Here is an 18,808-nt window from a genome sequence, read left to right on the forward strand (position 1 = left end):
CCCTACTATCCACGTCGGCGTGGAGTTGAGAATAGAATAGTGTGGCGAGCGCAGCGAACCACCGAGCCCGAAGCGTGGCGAGCGCAGCGAGCCCCGCGAGGGGACGCGGATACCTTCACAGTTATACGCGTCCCCTCGCGGGCTTCACAGGTGTCCGTGGCGACGCGGACACCTGTGAAGTCCGCGAAGGGACGTGTTTACCTGTGAAGGTATCCGCGTGCGCTCGCCACGCTTCGGGCTCGGTGGCTCGCTGCGCTCGCCACACTATTCTATTCTCAACTCCACACCGACGTGGATAGTAGGGGAATGAAAAGGTCGGAGGACGCGCACCGCTGCGCTCGCCACGCTTCGGGTTGGCGTCTATCGTGGGGTGGGGTGTACGCCGTGACATTTGGGGGGGTTGGGAATATTTTACATTGAATCCAATGTAAAATCGGGTCCCAGGGACCCGATTTACATTTAATTAAAAAAAAAAAATCGGGTCCAAAATCGGTCGGTCGCGACGATCGCATCGCATGCGATGCGATCGACCCGATTTTTCCGACACGACCACCCCGATGTAAATCGGTGTGGCCGTGCTAGGAAACAAGTACCCTAGTTTGTTACAAGTGGCTGCCTTTAGCAAAATTCTGCAATAATAGGGCCCGGGTCTGCTGGAGGGGCCTGGGTCCCGCTTCCTCCTCCCCCATTGCAGGGTGCCGGGTAGTGGGGAGAGTGATGACAGGCCGCAGCACAGCTGGTCTCCCCAGCTCAGCACACGCTGCTCAGTGCTGTGCGCTGAGCTGGGGAGAGATACAGCTGCAGCAGCCTGTCCTCTCTCCCCTTCTGTGTGCAATGCTGCATACATTCCCCCCACCCCCCCACATCCTCTCCATCTTACCGGGGCCTGGCCAACCTGGTCAGAAAAGGATGCAATTCTGTGTGCATGCTCTCAATAGGACCAGGGTACTGTAAATATATTCCATCTTACCACACCCAATAACGCCACAAGTGAGAAGCCAGTCATGATGCATATGCGGCTGGCAATGCCAATACAATGGTGTGTGTGTGTGTGTGGGGGGGGGGGGGGGGGATACTAATTCCTTGGGCCTAGGTATGATGGAAGGACCCAACAGCAGCTCTTCTCACATGCTGCTGTGTTCGGAGTTGCAGTGTGACCTGGGAGGTGTTAAAAGTGCTATTTTCCTGTATTGTATTCTAAGGGTGCATGGCCACACCTACCACAATTAGGCCACGCCTCCTGAACAGTACCTGGGCCTAGCCCAGCTCTCTGCTGCCCTGGGGGCAGCCCCTCGACTCAATGCAATTATGTAAAGCACTTAATCACTTCTAAATATTGGGGGTTATTCAGACCTAAATCGCGCGGCTGCTAATTTGCAAAACCCTGCGATCAGGTAAAAGCCGCCCAGCCAGAGTAAAATCCCGCCCTGTGCAAGCCTGCGAATATACTGCAGCCCTGCAATTAGCTGCAAATGCGTTCGCAATCCCTCACCATCGATTGATTTCCGAGTGTGCGCAGTCTGTGCGTAGCCCAGGACTTACTCGTCGGGTGCGATACAACCAGGCTGTCCTGGGCCGGAGCCGACGTCACAACTACTCCCTGAATACACCGGAGCACTCCTGTGCTTTCCCTGACTCTCCTAGAAAATGGTTACCGCCCAAAAACGCCGGCTTCCTGTCAATCAACTTGTGCACGGCGGACAATAAAAAGAAAGTAGCAGGATTTTATCACAGGATGGTCTTATGCATGCGCACTCCCATCAGTATGCATTGCTAATCACCCGGCCTGCAAAATCGCAGCCGTGCAATCAAGTGTGAATTAGCCCCATAGTCTTTATATCACAGGTGCCACCCTACTCCCCAAGTATAGACTGGCCTGCACAGAACACGAGCTACTCATCAGCATCGTACCATACATAATGAGAAACGCTGCATCTTCAATTAACAACAGAGGCTCCGCCCCCTGGAACACTCAGATCATATAGGAAACGACTTAGAACTCTGCAGTTTCCTCAGTTTACAGATCATTCCTATACTACAGGATAGCCTCCACTAGCTCTGCAGGACATCTCACAACTGACAGCTTTCCCAGAATTCTACCAATCAGGATATAAAGGAGTCTGTACTGTGTACCAACTGCAGAGATGAGGATGTACAGTATCAGTTATCACCTGAAAGGGAGATGTATCAAATCTTCTACAGCACAGACATCGCCTGTAGCAAACAATCAGCTCCTATGTATCCGCTTACAGAATTGTGCTGTAAATTGCTAGCGTGAAGCAGATTGATTTCTATGGACAATGTCTCTGTGTGCCTACTTCAATCTTAAGAAAATTTAATACAAATCTTATATTATTATGCCATTTAAAAAAAGAGTTTACCACATGTCAAATGAAGTCCAACACAACACTGTAGGGCAGTGATTTTCAACACGCGGCACAACAAACAAGGATTTAAAATTGCTAAGGCAAACCATTGGACCCCACAGGGAAAAACACATCGGACCCAACAGGGAAAAAAAAAAAACATTCCCATTGGCACCCATATGAAATAATAATCACACTGGTTCCCACAGGTAACAAACATAAAATACATTGGCCCTCACATGAAAACACGAGACCAGTGAATATCAGTTGGACTGGTGGTGGCTGTACACTGGTGTGAAACTACACATCCCAGCATGCCTTGCCATAGTTTTAGCATTTGCTAATACAGGTTGAGTATCCCGTATCCAAAATGCTCGGGACCAGGAGAATTTTGGATAACGGATTATTCCGTATTTCGGAATATTTTAATATTTCAATGATGTATTTTGAAGTATCTTGCATTTATGCTGTATAAACACATAATATACACACAAATATATTTTATTACCACATAAAATACACACAAACATATTTTAATTGTTCAAAAAACAAGGTTTCAAAACGTGAAACAAAATGTGTGTACTATCTCAGCACTGAATTTGAATGCCAAGCAATCATTGTCTTGCACATATATAGTGCCAGTTACATATCATGTCCCCAGTGATGCTGTTACAAATGTCCCCAGTGAGTTTTTAGCAAAAAAAAAAAAAAAAATTTCACTTTCTGGAATGTCCGTATTTCGGAATAATTCGGATAACGGATATTCGGATACGGGATACTCGACCTGTAACAAAACTGTGGCAAGACGGGACTTGTAGTTTCACAACATTAAACCTCAATACATGCAGGGCATAATTTGCCAAAATAAGGCGTCACATGACTAAATATGGGCATCAGCTGGTCAGTTCCCTAATGTGATGCCCCTTTCATTTAAGTTCGTTCTTTAAGTTGCTTGAGGCTAGTGATGGTCATTAAATGCAGTACCATCGATCGTCATTGGACTTGAGCCATCTGTTGAAAACCTTCGATGGTGTAAGGAACAGTGGTGCACTAATACAGACCAGCGCCACTGATTTTTTCTCTCAACATCAGGTATCAGCAACGATTATTCAGCATGGGTTCCATATCAACAATGTGAAGATATAGATAAAATCCACATACCATGGGTTACAGTACAGACCATCAATGGCTGATGGTAATCCCTATGGTCAGCTGCTGAGCTTTCGAGTGGATTGCATTAAACAATGGTCAGAGAGGGGCAGACAAATATACGATATCCCTCTCTGCTGCAAACAGGGGTTATATATTATAGCTGATAGCACTACAATAACTCACACACACAGCAGCGCTCCTAAGTAAGATAAACAAGTATAGGAAAGCCCCCTGCTTCCCTCGCTTCATCCAACAAGGCATTTCTCTCTTCTGTTTGCTTTTCTAACAACATCCTGCAAACATCTCAACATCCTACAGAGCAGAACAGTACTGAACGTGTACAGATTTCACCCAACCTCAGTACAATAGAACAGACGCTTACAACAATGCAAGTAGTAATTAACTTTGTAACTATGGGGGTTATTCTAGTTCACTTGCAAAAGGCACAATCACTCTCTAATGGACAAAATCATATGCACTGCAGGTGGGGCTGATGTAACATGTGCAGAGAGAATTAGATTTGGGTGGGGTTAGTACTTCAAATTGAGATCTATGTTGCAGTGTAAAAACAAAGCAGCCAGTATTTACCCTGCACAGAAACACTAAAACACCCAAATATAACTCTCTCCGCACATGTTACATCAGCCCCACCTGCTGTGCATATGGTTTTGTCCTCCTGTATAAATGACAGTGCAGATACACACATTGGCCCTAATTTTGGCTAGTTTACGGCTTTGCCAGCCATGTAATGCTGCCTGGCCAAACGCCCGCCCCCCCGTGGGTGCCCAAAATCATTCGATGGTCACTGATCATCGAATGATTTCAGAAGCGCTCACTAATCTTAGTCATTCTCTGGTGCCTTAGATTAGCGCTGCCTTGCTCTGTGAACAGCCTAGGGATGGCCATCGATGGTTGCCATCGATGGCAATTCTGCAACTGGCCATCAATAGTGCTTAACTATGCAATGGATGACCATCGATATTTTTGCATATTGATGGTCATTCATTGTGTTTGATTGATTGGCCAATGAAAACACGGGGGCGGGCTATGCTCCGTGTCCCGTCACTTTAAAAAAAAAAAAAAAGAAGCAAAACATCGTTTTGCTATTCCATCGATGGAGGGAAACCATCTGGTTCTCCCCCATCGATGGCAAAAGTATTCGACATCGGCCATGAACCATCGATGATTTGAAAACATCGATGGTCAATGGCCATCCCTAGAACAGCCCGCCCATGGAAGCCAGGTAGCTGCCCCCATTTTTGTGGGTATGCCCAGTATACACAGGGCATGCGAATGCCCCTTACCTCAAGGCAGTTTTGTGTGTACAGGGCAGCGACGAGCGGTGAGCGCTCCCACATCATCGCCGGCGCCACCAGTCATCTGCTGGTATTACCAACAGATGAGCAGCAGGGTGGACGGCTTTCCATAGCATCCTGCTAGTTAAAGTTGTCCACCCCCGGGAAAAATCAATTAGAAGGATGGAAAAAAAAAAATCGCCCAGTGTTTATGCTTTGAGCGATTTTCAGGCCATCGATTGTCCCCATCATTGCTGTACATACACCCCGGGCAAAATTGCCCAGTGTGTATGGACCTTTTAGTCCCTGTTGCTATTAATGGGGGCTACAGTCTGCAGCTTTAGTTGGCCTTTAGTAAGAGATTTCTGTGAATCTCCTGCATTATACTGTTGTTACATCACCGAAAATAGTTTCTGCGTAATTTATGAAATCCCTGCTAGATACACAGGACCTTACTAATAAGCAACCTTTGCTAGAAAATTACAGTCATATAATAGGATGATTGTACTTAATGAATGACAGAAGTATAGTATTTTCTGTCCTGTGCCATCGCCTCACTATGCAGTCATCGTTTTAGCACTTCATAGATTATAATTAAATGTGTGTCATATTTAAGGTAGACAAATAGGGAAGGAGGAAAGGAAGAAGTGCACGGGGAGGGGCCCCGGCAAGCTGCTTCTCCACCCATAGGAAGGAAGAAAACTCATATAACATATTTATCTCACACAGGAAACCTCGGAGTAACTGTAGCAATCACACACACACACAGAGCGAAGCGTGCACATTACACAGACCAGGAACTGCGGCTTCAGTTGTGCAAACGGCTGGGAATTATTTGCCAATAGGTAACATACAGTAGCTATAAAAGCCTATATACTGTATGTATATACAGAAATATACATCTAGTGCTACTTAAGATGGCCATACATCCGAAAGACCTGCTCACAATCATGAATTGGTGGTTTTTGGACACACAATGTACTCACAATCCTTCGTATAATCCAGCTGCTGCATACAAGCAAGGGGTCAGTGCTTATTGGCAAGGAATTAATGCTTGTTGCCTAGCGTCTGACAGAGCACATCGCTGCAGCTTTACCCGTAAATGCTGGGAGCGCCTATCACTGTGCTCCCTGTCAAGACACTAGAAGTCAAATATAATCTCTAGCGTCTGTCTCCTCCGAGGTGGAGGAGTGCAGGGGAAGGCGGCGGTGGCGGGCGGAGGAGTGAGGTGCCCCCTTCAAACGACTGATTGCATGTGCTTAAAAGCATATGCAATCTGGTCCCAATCTCGACTGATCAGATGTGCAGCATGTCTGATCAGAGGACCAATCATTCGACCCGCGGGAGTCTTCCAAACCCTCAAGATTGTACGCTTGGGTGCAATCTTGTTCTGGTGTATGGGGGCCTTTAGACTATTTGAAGGCTCTGCAATGAAATCTCACGAAATTCATCTCTTAAAAAAACAAAATGCGTCTTCACGTCAAATTTTTTATTTTTTTTGCAAATAATTCCCTGAGATGAAATCACCCCTACAGTGTTTCCCCGATAATAAGACACGGTCTTATTTCCCCCCCCCCCCCCCAACAAAAAACATCATAGGCCTTATTTTCGGGGTAGGGCTTATTTTAAAGTAAGTCCTCCTTACACAGCCCCCATTCCTCCTATTAAAGTAACATGCCCGAGTCCTTACACAGCCCCCATTCCTTATTTTAAAGTAACATGCCCGAGTCCTGCTCCTCACCGACAATACAGCACATTTCAGTTCTTCTTCTTGTTTTCCACCTGCGCCACTGCTCCCTCCGTGTACAGCAGCCGCGTGATGTGCGCAGTGACGTCACGTCCTGGGCGCAGTGCATCCCTGGGACCGGGAGCTGCAACAGCTTCTACGGTACAGTAGAAGCCTGTACAAGAAAGGTGGCGGTGAAGGGGGTTAGCGGGGGTGTAGATGGGGTTACAGAAGTTAGTGCATCCACTCGGCTTAGGGAAGTTTTGATAGGGCTTATTTTAGGGGGGGGGGGGGGGGGGGGGGGGTCTTATTTTGGACCAGTGTCCAAAATCTGGGGTAGGGCTTATTTTCGGGGAGGTCTTATTATCGGGGAAACACGGTAGTCAAAGAACCTTGCCTCGGTTTCCTATTCCTATTCCAGTGAGTACTATAGATCCTGCCAGGAATCTCCGGACTGATCAATTAATCATCCCATTAAACTGTATGGAGGAAATTTATTGTCTAAATATAACATGAGGTGCCTCAGCTGCCTCAATACACGACTTGCATAATGCTGGGTATCACCGATATGTACCAAAAGCCCAATGTAAGAGATTATACCAAAATCACCTACAAAAGGCTAATTGCTTACATTTATTCCCTATAGGTGCCCACAGACGCTACAATTGTACTGTGCTATGCGTTTTTGTCTGTACAATGGTTCTATACAATTTTTCTTCCAGCTTGCTATGAGATGTGCACATGGATGCATGCAATGTGATGTGATGAACCCATATGTTTGTAATGTTAAATTTCAGATGTAGTCTAAAAAGTACGTGCAGCACGTATTTTTTTAGACATATAATATCGGGCTCCCGGGAACGCGCATCGCACAAGCCCATAAACACCATCCAATAATTGTACATAAGATGCGGAAGAGGGTTCTTGCGTTCCTTCTCCAACAACATTCAGTCTCCTCCCAAGATTCAGTCTCCTCCCTTCTCCAGCAACATTCAGTCTCCTCCCAAGATTTTACAAAACTAAAGAGGCTGATTCAGCCCTGATCCCAGTGATTTTGCAGCCCTGACAAATATTGGAGGACCACACATGTGCAGGCCGTACGCTGGCAGATTAACAGGCAGCCGGCATTTGCAGGCGGCACTCCAGCATTCTCTGGGAGTGCCGCACAAAAAAAGGCCCGGCCCTTAGGTAGGACATCATCATTGGCCCCAATCTCCCCAATGCCATTCACAGCTGTGCACAGGGGCAGAATCCCACTCACGCAGGGCTGCAAAAACTTGTTGCCACCCTGCGATCAGGACTGAGTTGTCCCCAAAGGCAACATCAGATATTATGGAGAAGTCAGGTGAATATCTCAGAAGTAACTTTTCAAATGAACGGTTTTTGTTGAACTTTAAAAAAAAAAAAAAAAAAATGGTGGATAGGACTTAAATGCGGAACTATCTACAATAGTCATAGTATAGCTTAACCCAGGCATGTCCAAACTGCGGCCCTCCAGCTGTTGTGAAACTACACATCCCAGCATGCTTTGCCATAGTTTTAGCATTACCTAATAGCAAAAATGTGGCAAGGCATGATGGGACTTAACCTATAGCTAGAGCCCCGGAGGCTTATGGGTGTGGACCGATAGGTCTTCAGTGTCTAGGTAGAAAGGTCAATAGGTCATCCACAAAAGTCACATGATTTTTCATGTTGCTTGTTGTCAATGTTGAAATAGACTCCCTATTAGTGTTACACGTACTCTTGCATGGCTAGAAAAACTCACGTCGACTTTTACATGTGTCAGCCATTGCCATATGGACCTTTCGTCAATCTCAACCTTTTGGTGTCGTCCTTTTAAATGCTGAACTACTAACTGGACCCAGAGGCTTATCTGTGCAATGCAGCCATTGTTCCCAGTGTTCTCCACTTCTGCTCACCACCGGGCCCAAACATCATGGCTGTGTAATGCTGCAAAGGGCCTGCGAGTGTGAGGACCAATCACAAACCTCAATGAAAATAACGCCACCTGTGACTGGTTCTGCCACCCACATAGCCTTCTCTGCCATAATAAAGTGGCACTATAAACTGACCGGGATACAGATGGTTGGTTGACCTAAAGATGGTCGACAGTCATTAGGTCAAACATAGTGCAAGGTCGACAGGTCATTAGGTGGACATGGTCAAAATGCGCCCTGCCCCGCTAGCAGCGACCCGCTAAAACAGCCTAGTGCCTGCCCCGACTGCTTGCACGGGGAAGCCCAGCGCCGCTTAAGACGGCGATGCCCGGCGCTTCCCCAGCACCTTCAGCAGGGCCGGGCCCGCCTCCTTAAGTGACGGCGGCGGCCGGGCCAGCCCCCTTTAGTGACGTCGCGCCCGAGCACTCCCATTTTGTGACAACGGCGGCCCAGGACCGCCCACAAGTGTGACGTCGGCGGGCCCAGTCCACCCCCGGCGCCCTGCCCGCCAAGCTAGAGTGAACACTAAACCTTGTCCCATGTCGACCTTGCAGTATGTTGACCTAATGACTGTCGACCATAAGATCCATACCCAACTGAACTGCATCATCCAAATGACAAACCTGGAACCAACGGCTATTTGGTTTGCCACGAATATTGCATACCGCCACGATGCAACACATCGCTACCCAGGGAACGGCGTCTTTTCGCCAAGTGACTCACGCTGGTCTATGTGGATAGATTGCTAGGTACAACTTGAGGAATAAGTGATTATTTGGACAGGATCTCCCGTCTGCGGCCGTAACCAGGTAACAGCAGCGACGGCTGGCACACCTGGGTTCTTCTGCCGTCACCTGTACGGATACGATCTCAGCTCCTGGCAGCGGGGGAATAGATTCCTACATTAGCAGCAGCTTTCCTTTAAATGAGCGATTACCACGGAAATGTCTAAGCTGCTCAGGCTCCAGTTTCAATAGAAGCAGAACGTTGCTCTTTACAGGTAACGTATCGGCTTCCTTGCGTCCAGGCCAAGTCATAACGCAACCAGTGATCACCGAGCCGCAGCGGTTCTAGGTCACACACAATAGCAGCCTTTCTGCGGGGGACACGATAACTGGGAACCTACATAATTGATCATGGTATGGTTCAATTAACGTAGACTCCATATGATTGACCTAACCATGGTCCACAAGGTAAGAAGGACAACGGTGTAGTAAGGTCAACATGTAAGAGCTCGAAAACATATTTTAAATCATTTTTAATACTGTAAAATATATATGTATGAAATAAAACTATCGACCATGTGCGTTGACCATTGTCACATGAATCATTTGCACCTGTTTACCTTAGACAGTCAACCTAACGACCTTTTCAACCTTTTGTACCTGCCAACCTATTTCACTGTCAACCTATCATCCGGATAGCCAAGAATTGTTCACTGAAATACAGACCACACTGTGCTAGAAGCACCACATCAGAGAGCGACACCCCAGGCAGGCAACAGGAACTGCGTGGGGCTTGGGAGAGGCAGGGTGCTAGAATGAACACTAACTGTATTGCGTTTCTGTATGTGCTCACCGGTCCATTATTTCTTAATGAGCTGAGAGTTAGGGGACATCTGGATTGTCTTTATTACAGGTGTCACTATGGGCCTTATTCTAGTTCACTCTTTCTGACAAAATCCTTCTTAGATGGACAAAACCATGTGCACTGCAGGTGGGGCAGATGTAACGTGTGCAGAGAGAGTTAGATTTGGGTGGGGTTTTACTTCAAAGTGAGATCTATATTTCAGTGTAAAAACACAGCAGTCAGTATTTACCCTGCACAGAAACAAAATAACTCACCCAAATCTAATTCTCTCTGCACATGTTACATCTGCCCCCCTGCAGTGCACATGGTTTTGTCCATCTAAGAAGGAGTTTGTCAGAAAGAGTGAACTAGAATAAGGCCCTATGTTGGAGGACCCTTATTACTTTGGTTGATGTGCATGAGGAACAGCTGTGGGCACTGCCACAAAGCAGAAGCCTACTTGTAGATTCATCCTCTCTCTCCACTCCATTGAGGATGTTCACATCAGTGCAAAACTAGACTCAGTCATAGGCGAATTCCACAATTAGGGAACTGTTCTACCACCTGTCACTTCTGTCCACAATGGTCCTCTGGCCTCATCTTATTGTCCTGTGGCTGCTCTGAAGGACCTCACCTACAATATCTACTACAGGGTTGGGATCATTTGGTCTATTGCATTATGGTAGAAAGTCATTAGGTCGAATCCATTAGGTCGACATGCTAAAAGGTCGACATGATTCTAGGTCGACATGGGAAAAGGTCGACATGGTTCTAGGTCGAAAGGTCATTAGTTCGACAGGTCATTAGTTCGACATTGTCTATGTCGACATTCACAAGGTCGACATGGGGTTTTTCACTGTTTTTTTACCTGAATGTCAACACAGTCGACATGGACACAGTTTAAAGTGCACTGCATCCCCTCGCATCGCTCGCTATGCGTCGGGCACGGTGCCTCGCTACGCTCGGCACACTATTTTATTCTCCCACTACGCCCTAGTGGATGGTAGGGCATGAAATACCGCCTGTCGGCACATGTTGGCTCAAAAAACAGTGAAAAACTCCATGTCGACCTTGTGAATGTCGACATAGACAATGTCGAACTAATGACCTGTCGAACTAATGACCTTTCGAACTAGAATCATGTCGACCTTTTCCCATGTCGACCTAGAGTCATGTCGACCTTTTAGCATGTCGACCTAATGGATTCGACCTAATGACTTTCTACCATAATGCAGTAGACCAAATGACCGCATCCCCTACTACAGGTATGTCCAAACTATGGCCCTCCAGCTGTTGTGAAACTACAAGTCCCATCAAGCCTTGCCACAGTTTTGTTAGTAGGGAATGCTAAAACTATGGCAAGGCATGCTGGGATGTGTAGTTTCACAACAGCTGGAGGGCCACCGTTTGGCCATGCCTGATCTACTGGATCCCCTTCCCCTACAGAATATACTCTAGTTCCTCACCCTAACATTCAAAGCATTTAACTCCTCCACTCTTTCCTACATCTCCAAACTCATTTCAATCCACATTCCCTCTTGCACTCTCCACTCTACCTCGGGCCGCTAGACCGCAACCAGTACTGTGAGAGCATTGGCAATGCCCAGGTGCAGGAGGACTGCATCGTTGCTACCCCACAGCACCCTGCTACAGAACTGACGCACTCTGCGCTGCAAGCAGGTGGAAAATAGGGTACTTATGTAGTATCTGGGCGTCCGATTTAGAAATCGGATCGGATCGCATCGCATGCGACCAAATCGTATGCGATGGTCAAGATTTTTCCATAGGATTCAATGTTAAAATGGTCTGAGTCCATTTTAACATAGAATTCAATGGGAAAAAGGGGTCCTTTTCCTTTCCCCACTATCCAAGTGGGCATGGAGTTGGATATAAACCTGTGGCGAGCGTAGCTAGCCACCGAGCCCGAAGCTTGGCGAGCGCAGCGAGCCCCGCGAGGGGACACAGAATACTTTTTAAGAAATATGCGTTCGCTCACCACGCTTCAGGCTCGGTGGCTCGCTGCGCTCGCCACGCTATATAAAATCAACTCTATGCCCACTTGGACCTTCTTAACATTGAATCCTATGCAAAATCGCATCGCATCGCATCTGATTGTATGCCTTAAGGTAAGGCATACAATCACAAAATCGGACGCCCAGATACTACATAAGTACCGAAAATAGTTCTGTGGTGAATGATTTTCCTGCTGTGCGCACGGCTGCGTATGCTTTTGCAGCTGTGCACAGAGGAGGGGGAGGGGCATGCGTTCAGCTACGTGAGTTCTGGTCTGCAAGCGCTTGCAGCCCAGCGAGCAGGTCTGACTCAGAACCGCTCACCCTTACAGTCCACTGGTCATTGAGTGCTACAGTTCTTAATTGTCATTTACTTACTTAGATCTCTATGTATGTATTACGGTTTGGCTTTCCCTTGTACTGCCTTTTTGCTGCTTTTTACATATACTTGTTTTTTTGGGATTGGTATGAAACGCCGGAATCACCAACCACCGAAATCCCAACAAAGGCGGAACATGGATCGACCCCCCCCTTGTGGGCTCGCTACGCAGCGGGCCTGGTGCCTCGATACGCTCGGCACACTAATTAATTCCCCATCTATCGGTGTCGTGGACACCCATAGAGGGACAAAGTGCCGGGATTTCGACCGCCGGGATACTAACTGCATCAGGTTTGTATATCATTGTCATTGTCACTGCCCAGTCCCACGGACACATGAAAATACCAATTTAAATTTTTCAGGGGCAGTTTTGCAGTTATTAATAAAAAAGGCCTCAGCGCCAGCCTCCATCAGCCTCCCTCAGATTAGTGCAAGGGTCAGACTTACCCACATGTGCACAGACTGCAAAAATCATTTGATGGTGAGGGAATTGCGTAAGGATATCGCTTAGCGATCCATTCGCAGATTTGCGCAGGCGAGTTTTCTTTCTCTCTGGGTGACAGCTATCTCCTCGCAGTCATCAGCAACTTTGCAGATGAGCGATCAGCTCCGAATCAGGCCCCTATATTGGTAAAACGCGTTGCTGAATCCCAACACATGTCGCACAAGTGTCGTTCCCCATCTGCCTCCCAACAAGTGACTGCAAGACTATGCCTATTGTTACAAACCGGTCCGACGTGATTAAGAACAATTAAATCCCTGACTAACGATGCTTACTGGATACATTATGGTGGTTAGAACAAGTTGATGCAGCAGGACACTGTCTAACTGGCTGAATTATTATCTGGAGCACCCCGGCCCTGCCACAATACAGCAACATAGCAATTTCCTCAGCCGGGCGATGATTCAGTCACTTTATAGAAGTTACAACAAAAAAAAAATAATAAACACCATTGCCAACAGCACTCCACCCACTAAAGCCTGTGTGCACGCACTTGCCTTACCCACCCTCTCTGTTCGGATGTCAGACTTACGGACTTGGCACCATTGCCCACCTCCTAAATTCACTTAAGGACATAAACATGTCCCTAGAGTCTAGACAGTAACTATTAAATAAACAAACAAACAAATAAATAAATAAATAAATAAACAGAACAGCTTTGTTTACATAATAGAATGAATTAAATCAATATTTAGGTTTATGGGTATAAACAAGGAAATCACACACAGAAATGGTGGTCACCTGTACCAAGCAACTGTTACAGTGACAGCTTCCTGCGGAGATGATGACACCAAGTACAAGGCTGAAGTCACTTCTCCATGCAACACTGTTGCTATTTTTAAAAGGCACCTTATGCAGAGCATAGGAATCTACAGCTGCACAGGATACACCGCTTCACTGACTCAAGGTGCAAACTGGGAGCTGGATTTACGAAGAACATATCAGGCCTCCCATTCAGTGACCCCCCTGACCACACAGTGGCCTGGGTAAGGGACAGTGTAACAGTGACCCCCTGACCACACAGTGGCCTGGGTAAGGGACAGTGTAACAGTGACCCCCTGACCACACAGTGGCCTGGGTAAGGGACAGTGTAAGGGTGTTACATACATACAGTAGTAGCTGAAGGTCTCTTACCACATTCTGAGCCTCCTGGCTGAGGCAGTCTGAGATATCCTGCATCTCTGAGTCTCCTTGTTCCAGCCACCTCTCATCCACAGTACAGTCCCAGCTCCTTCCCAGGAATCAGCTGCTTACTGGAGGGTTAATCCCAGGCACTGTCCATGAGCAGTCAAGCAGCTTCTTCCAGCAGCCCTCACCTAGCAGGAGTGTGGTTTGGGAAGAGGCTTCCTCCCAGGTGACTCACCTCCAGCAAGCAGGTGGAGCAGGCCCGCTGGCACTCCCACCCTGACTGGCCAGGTAGGTAGGTGACCCTGCTGATTGTGGTGGCTGGTTGCTGCGTGAGGCTGGAGGGAGGTGCAGGAACTGTGTGAGGCACAGAGACACTGTGCAGTTTCCTCTGTGTGACTCAGCGCCCGCCCCCCTGGGCTCTGCTGCTGCTGCTGCACAGTTTGCATCACACCTCACACAGGGAGAGAGAGACAGCAGAGTAGGCATTGCTTTGTAATAATAACAGCCAGCCTGTGCCTCCCCACTCACTGACACTGACACATTCCTGTGCAGCCAGCTAGGGGTAATAACATCCTCTGCAACAGTAACAAGTGGCTCTCCAACTAGCAGCTGGGAGTGGAACTACAAATCCCAGAATACCCAGGAGGCTAAACAAGACACAACCACATCAACTCTGCTCACAGACAGCAATGTCATACACAACTGTATAAGGTAATACTGGATATCTGTATACATGTAAAGAGCCTTATTGCTTCTGTGTTATAGGAAAATAAAAATTGGGGTGGGGGGGTGTACTTAAATAAAAGAAACACCCCACCAGCATTAACAAAAATACAAATATATATATAATCTTGAGCAACGAAAAAATATGTTGTTCTAAAATTAGCAACTGTGATAAATGATGGAGGGTAAACGTTAAGAACATTGGGATTATAGTAGTTTTCAGAGAGGATACTGTGCTTGTGCAGGTCTCCTGGAACATGGCCCCCAGGCACTGTTTCCAGGGACACCTCTATTACACATGTGCAAATCCTGGTGATTTTGGTCTGCAGTACCGGCCGCCACAGGATTTCAGGGGGCATAAATATGATTTCAGGGTGTGGAATATGGGTCCTTGACACCAATGACACTAATATCTTGCTGGGTACACACCACAACGATGCAGATTGTGAGTGGGTCATAAGATGATCATGCAGCCCGCTCACGATGTGGTGGAGCCTGCGGCCCGCTCAGGAACTGCATCCGATCTGATCGCGACCCATACAAACTTGTATGGTCGTTTTTCAGATCCTACCTGCTGCACATCGGGTCAGAAATGCACTGAAATGCCCCAAAACATGCCCCATTTACATACAATTGTACGAGATTGAATCTAAATTAAGTCAAATTGTATCGTTCTGGTGTGTACCCCACATAACATATGTAACTCATAACTAGAGACAGGATTATATGCACCATAAAAAGCTTGAAATATGCATGCAAATATGCATGAAAAATACTTAAAATATGCATGAAAAGTGTTAAAATATGCTTCATTAAATAATAAAAAAAAGTAATTTTTAACTTCTTTATTTAAAAATCAGAATAAAATTAGTTTCCAACATGCGATACTTTTTAGACGGAAACATATGGGTGGACTTCAGTTACCAAACTTCTCGGTCTATCATGATGCTATAATTTTAGGAAGGGTGTTGGAGTGGACGCGGTCAGCTGATATTAAACAATGGGTCCTTCTAGAAAGTGTGCCCCTCCCCACGCCCATTGAATTTTACCCCTGGCAGTTTAAAGTCCGAATCATCTCACATCCTACAGTAGGCCCCACCATAGCTTGTTGGAATAGACTTAGGAAACTTTCCTGTGTTTCATCCCAAACCTCTCCCCTCACCCCATTGTTTCATAACCCTAGGTTTCCCCCTGGAGTTGCTAGCTCAGTATTTGATACTTGGAAACAGCATGGGGTCCAGCGGGTGGGCCAGCTGCTGGATGGGAATAAGGTGATGTCCTTCCCTGCCTTGCAGGACAAGTGGGGATTACCCTCTTCAGAGATTTGGAGATATCTCCAACTTAAGCACTACGCGCAGGGGAGGGAGGTACGTGGGGCTGCTAGCAGAGCTTTGACGCCCTTTGAGAGTATGTGCCTTGCATCATCGCGCCCGGCGCATTTCCTGTCGAGGGGCTATGACTTCTTAATAGAGCATAAGTATACTGCACTCCCTGCTTACGCCCAAGCCTGGAATAGGGACCTTTCTACTGATATAGACGATGAGACCTGGACAAAAATGTTTCAGGCTACATTTGTCAGATCCTTTAGTTACTCCGTAATTGAAACTCAGTTCAAGGTTCTCTCTCGCTGGTATAGATGCCCCCTCACAATAGCGAAAATGTTTCCTGGCACATCTAACACCTGCTGGAGATGCAATGAAGAGGTTGGCTCTCCTCTTCATATATGGTGGGAATGTAGATTGCTTCGTCCTTTTTGGGACCAAGTTCTGTCTATTACAAAGTCTATAGTGGGTAAAGAAGTACCTACTACTTCCTCGTTTTGGTTACTTAATTTGTATCCTGGATCAGTGAGATCATATAAAAAATCCCTCCTAAAATTTTTGAATGGTGCCGCGAAAGCTGTCATACCGGTACGCTGGCGATCTACATCTCCTCCCACGATTAAAGAATGGTTTGCTCGTATAGATTTGTATATGACAATGGAGGATTTGAGAGTGCCTCCTGAACGTACCCAGGAGTTTACTGCAATATGGTTCCCGTGGATGGAATTTAAGTCTTCACAGGTCTTCTCAGCTAGTAATAATTGATAGAAGGAAAAACTTTTACAAACACCAACCGCACTCCCCCCCCCCCCCCCCTCCCCATATCTTCCTTTCTTAACTACTATTCCCCTCTCTCCTTTTCTTCCTTTCCTTTCTCTTGTTGTTTATCTTTATTGCCATTTTTATGTAATGTATATCCCAGAGGTGTGATACGTGTATGATTCAAATCATTTAGACTCAGTTGATTTGTCATTGTATACCATTTTATTATTAAGCCTTCACTATATTTGATTTGTAATTTCTGGCTAGTTGTTCACATTACCAATGGATGCTATATTCTTGTTACATTTTCAAAAATCAATAAACATATATTGCAAAAAAAAAGAATAAAATTAGTTGCAAATAAACCTCAAAAATCGGCCACCGAGCCCGAAGCGTGGCGAGCGCAGCGGATACCTTCACAGGTAAACGCGTCCCTTCGCGGGCTTCACAGGTATCCGCGTCCCCTCGCCACGCTTCGGGCTCGGTGGCTCGCTGCGCTCGCCACACTATTCTATTCTCAACTCCACGCCGACGTGGATAGTGGGGGTATGAAAAGGTCGGAGGACGCGTACCGCCGCCCCTCGCGGGCTCGCTGCGCTCGCCACGCTTCGGGTTGACGTTGATCGGGGGGTGGTGTTAACAATTGTGGGGGACATTTCAGACTTTAGGGTGACTATTTGGGCTCTGTGGCCCATTTAACATTGTTTCCTATGGAAAAATCGCGGGCATTGAGGCATTGAACACTAAAATCGCGTCCAATCTGACTTTTAACATTGATCCCTATGGGAAATCGTGGCCATCGCGGGCATCGCATCGCACCCGTTTTTTAGTGCATACGATGGTCGCGATGGTCGCCGTTCTAGGTAAAGAGTACCAGTATATTAAATGTAAACACTGGGGGTTTCCAAGGCACAACAACAGAAAAGCAGCTCAATATGCCCACATAGACTTGTTCAACCAAAAAAACAAGTAGATCAATGAAAAACAAAAATAAATTAGGATATATCCAAAGCGCTGTCTGTGTCTGATTTTTCTTCTTTTCCCGTTCTCACGGATGGTGTATATGTGAAACAAAGAAAAGAGTTAAATGTGTAGGACTGTATATTTCTTCCAAAAGGGATATAGATTGGGACAAGGTTAGAACATACCACACTCACAAAAAAGTGTGTGTCAAAAGCTCATAAAGGTATCTTTTATGGTGAAGGTTTTCAACATCACCATAAAAGATACCTTTATGAGCTTTTGACGCACACATTTTTGTGAGTGTGGTATGTTCTGGGTGCCGGACGGCTCCCCGACAGTCGGGATTCCGACAGTCATTCCTCCGACGTCGGAATCCCGACTGCTCCCTCGTGGGGGTCCACAACCCCCATAGAGGGAGAATAAAATAGGTGGCGAGCGCAGCTCGCCACCGTGCCCGCAGCGTGGCGAGCGCAGCGAGCCCGCAAGGGGCATCATTGCGCTCCCCACGCTGTGCAGTCGGGATTCCGACGTCTGACTAATGACTGTCGGAATCCCGACTGTCGGGCTACTATACCACACCCGTATGTTCTAACCTTGTCCTAATCTATATCCCTTTTGGAAGAAATATACAGTCCTACACATTTAACTCTTTTCTTTGTTTCACATATACACCATCCGTGAGAACGGGAAAAGAAGAAAAATCAGACACAGACAGCACTTTGGATATATCCTAATTTATTTTTGTATTTCAAAGAATGAGTATATATTGATATAAAACCCCCAAACCCTAGCACTGCCTAATGGGAGTGGGGAGGGGAATTACCGCATTTTGGGATTACCGCGGCGGGGGGCATCGCCAGAAAAATCTTCAGATGCCCCATAGAAGCCAATGGGCTTCTACCGCAACCCTCCGCCGCCCTGCACGCACCCCCACCGCCCCGAATCGCCCCCCTACCCTCTCACCTGTGTCCG

General features: G+C 46.8%; 1 protein-coding gene across 17 annotated transcripts in view; it reads right to left on the reverse strand.

Annotated features, from left to right (window-relative positions):
• LRRFIP1 (LRR binding FLII interacting protein 1) overlaps positions 1-18,808 on the reverse strand; it is a 125,801-nt gene that overhangs the window by 63,414 nt on the left and 43,579 nt on the right. For 2 of the 17 annotated variants that reach the window (XM_083154524.1, XM_083154520.1), the window contains exon 1: positions 14,073-14,508. The exons of 14 other annotated variants lie outside the window; for them this stretch is intronic. In XM_083154524.1, the coding sequence (XP_083010650.1) occupies positions 14,073-14,117 (45 nt within the window). In that variant the 5' untranslated portion in view covers positions 14,118-14,508. Of the gene's footprint in view, positions 1-14,072; positions 14,509-18,808 lie in introns of those variants that run through there. One more of the 17 variants, XM_083154530.1, reaches the window with a different exon arrangement.

The sequence above is a fragment of the Crinia signifera genome, chromosome 7, assembly GCF_055691185.1.
Source record: "Crinia signifera chromosome 7, ASM5569118v1, whole genome shotgun sequence".
In the NCBI taxonomy this organism is placed as follows: domain Eukaryota; kingdom Metazoa; phylum Chordata; class Amphibia; order Anura; family Myobatrachidae; genus Crinia; species Crinia signifera.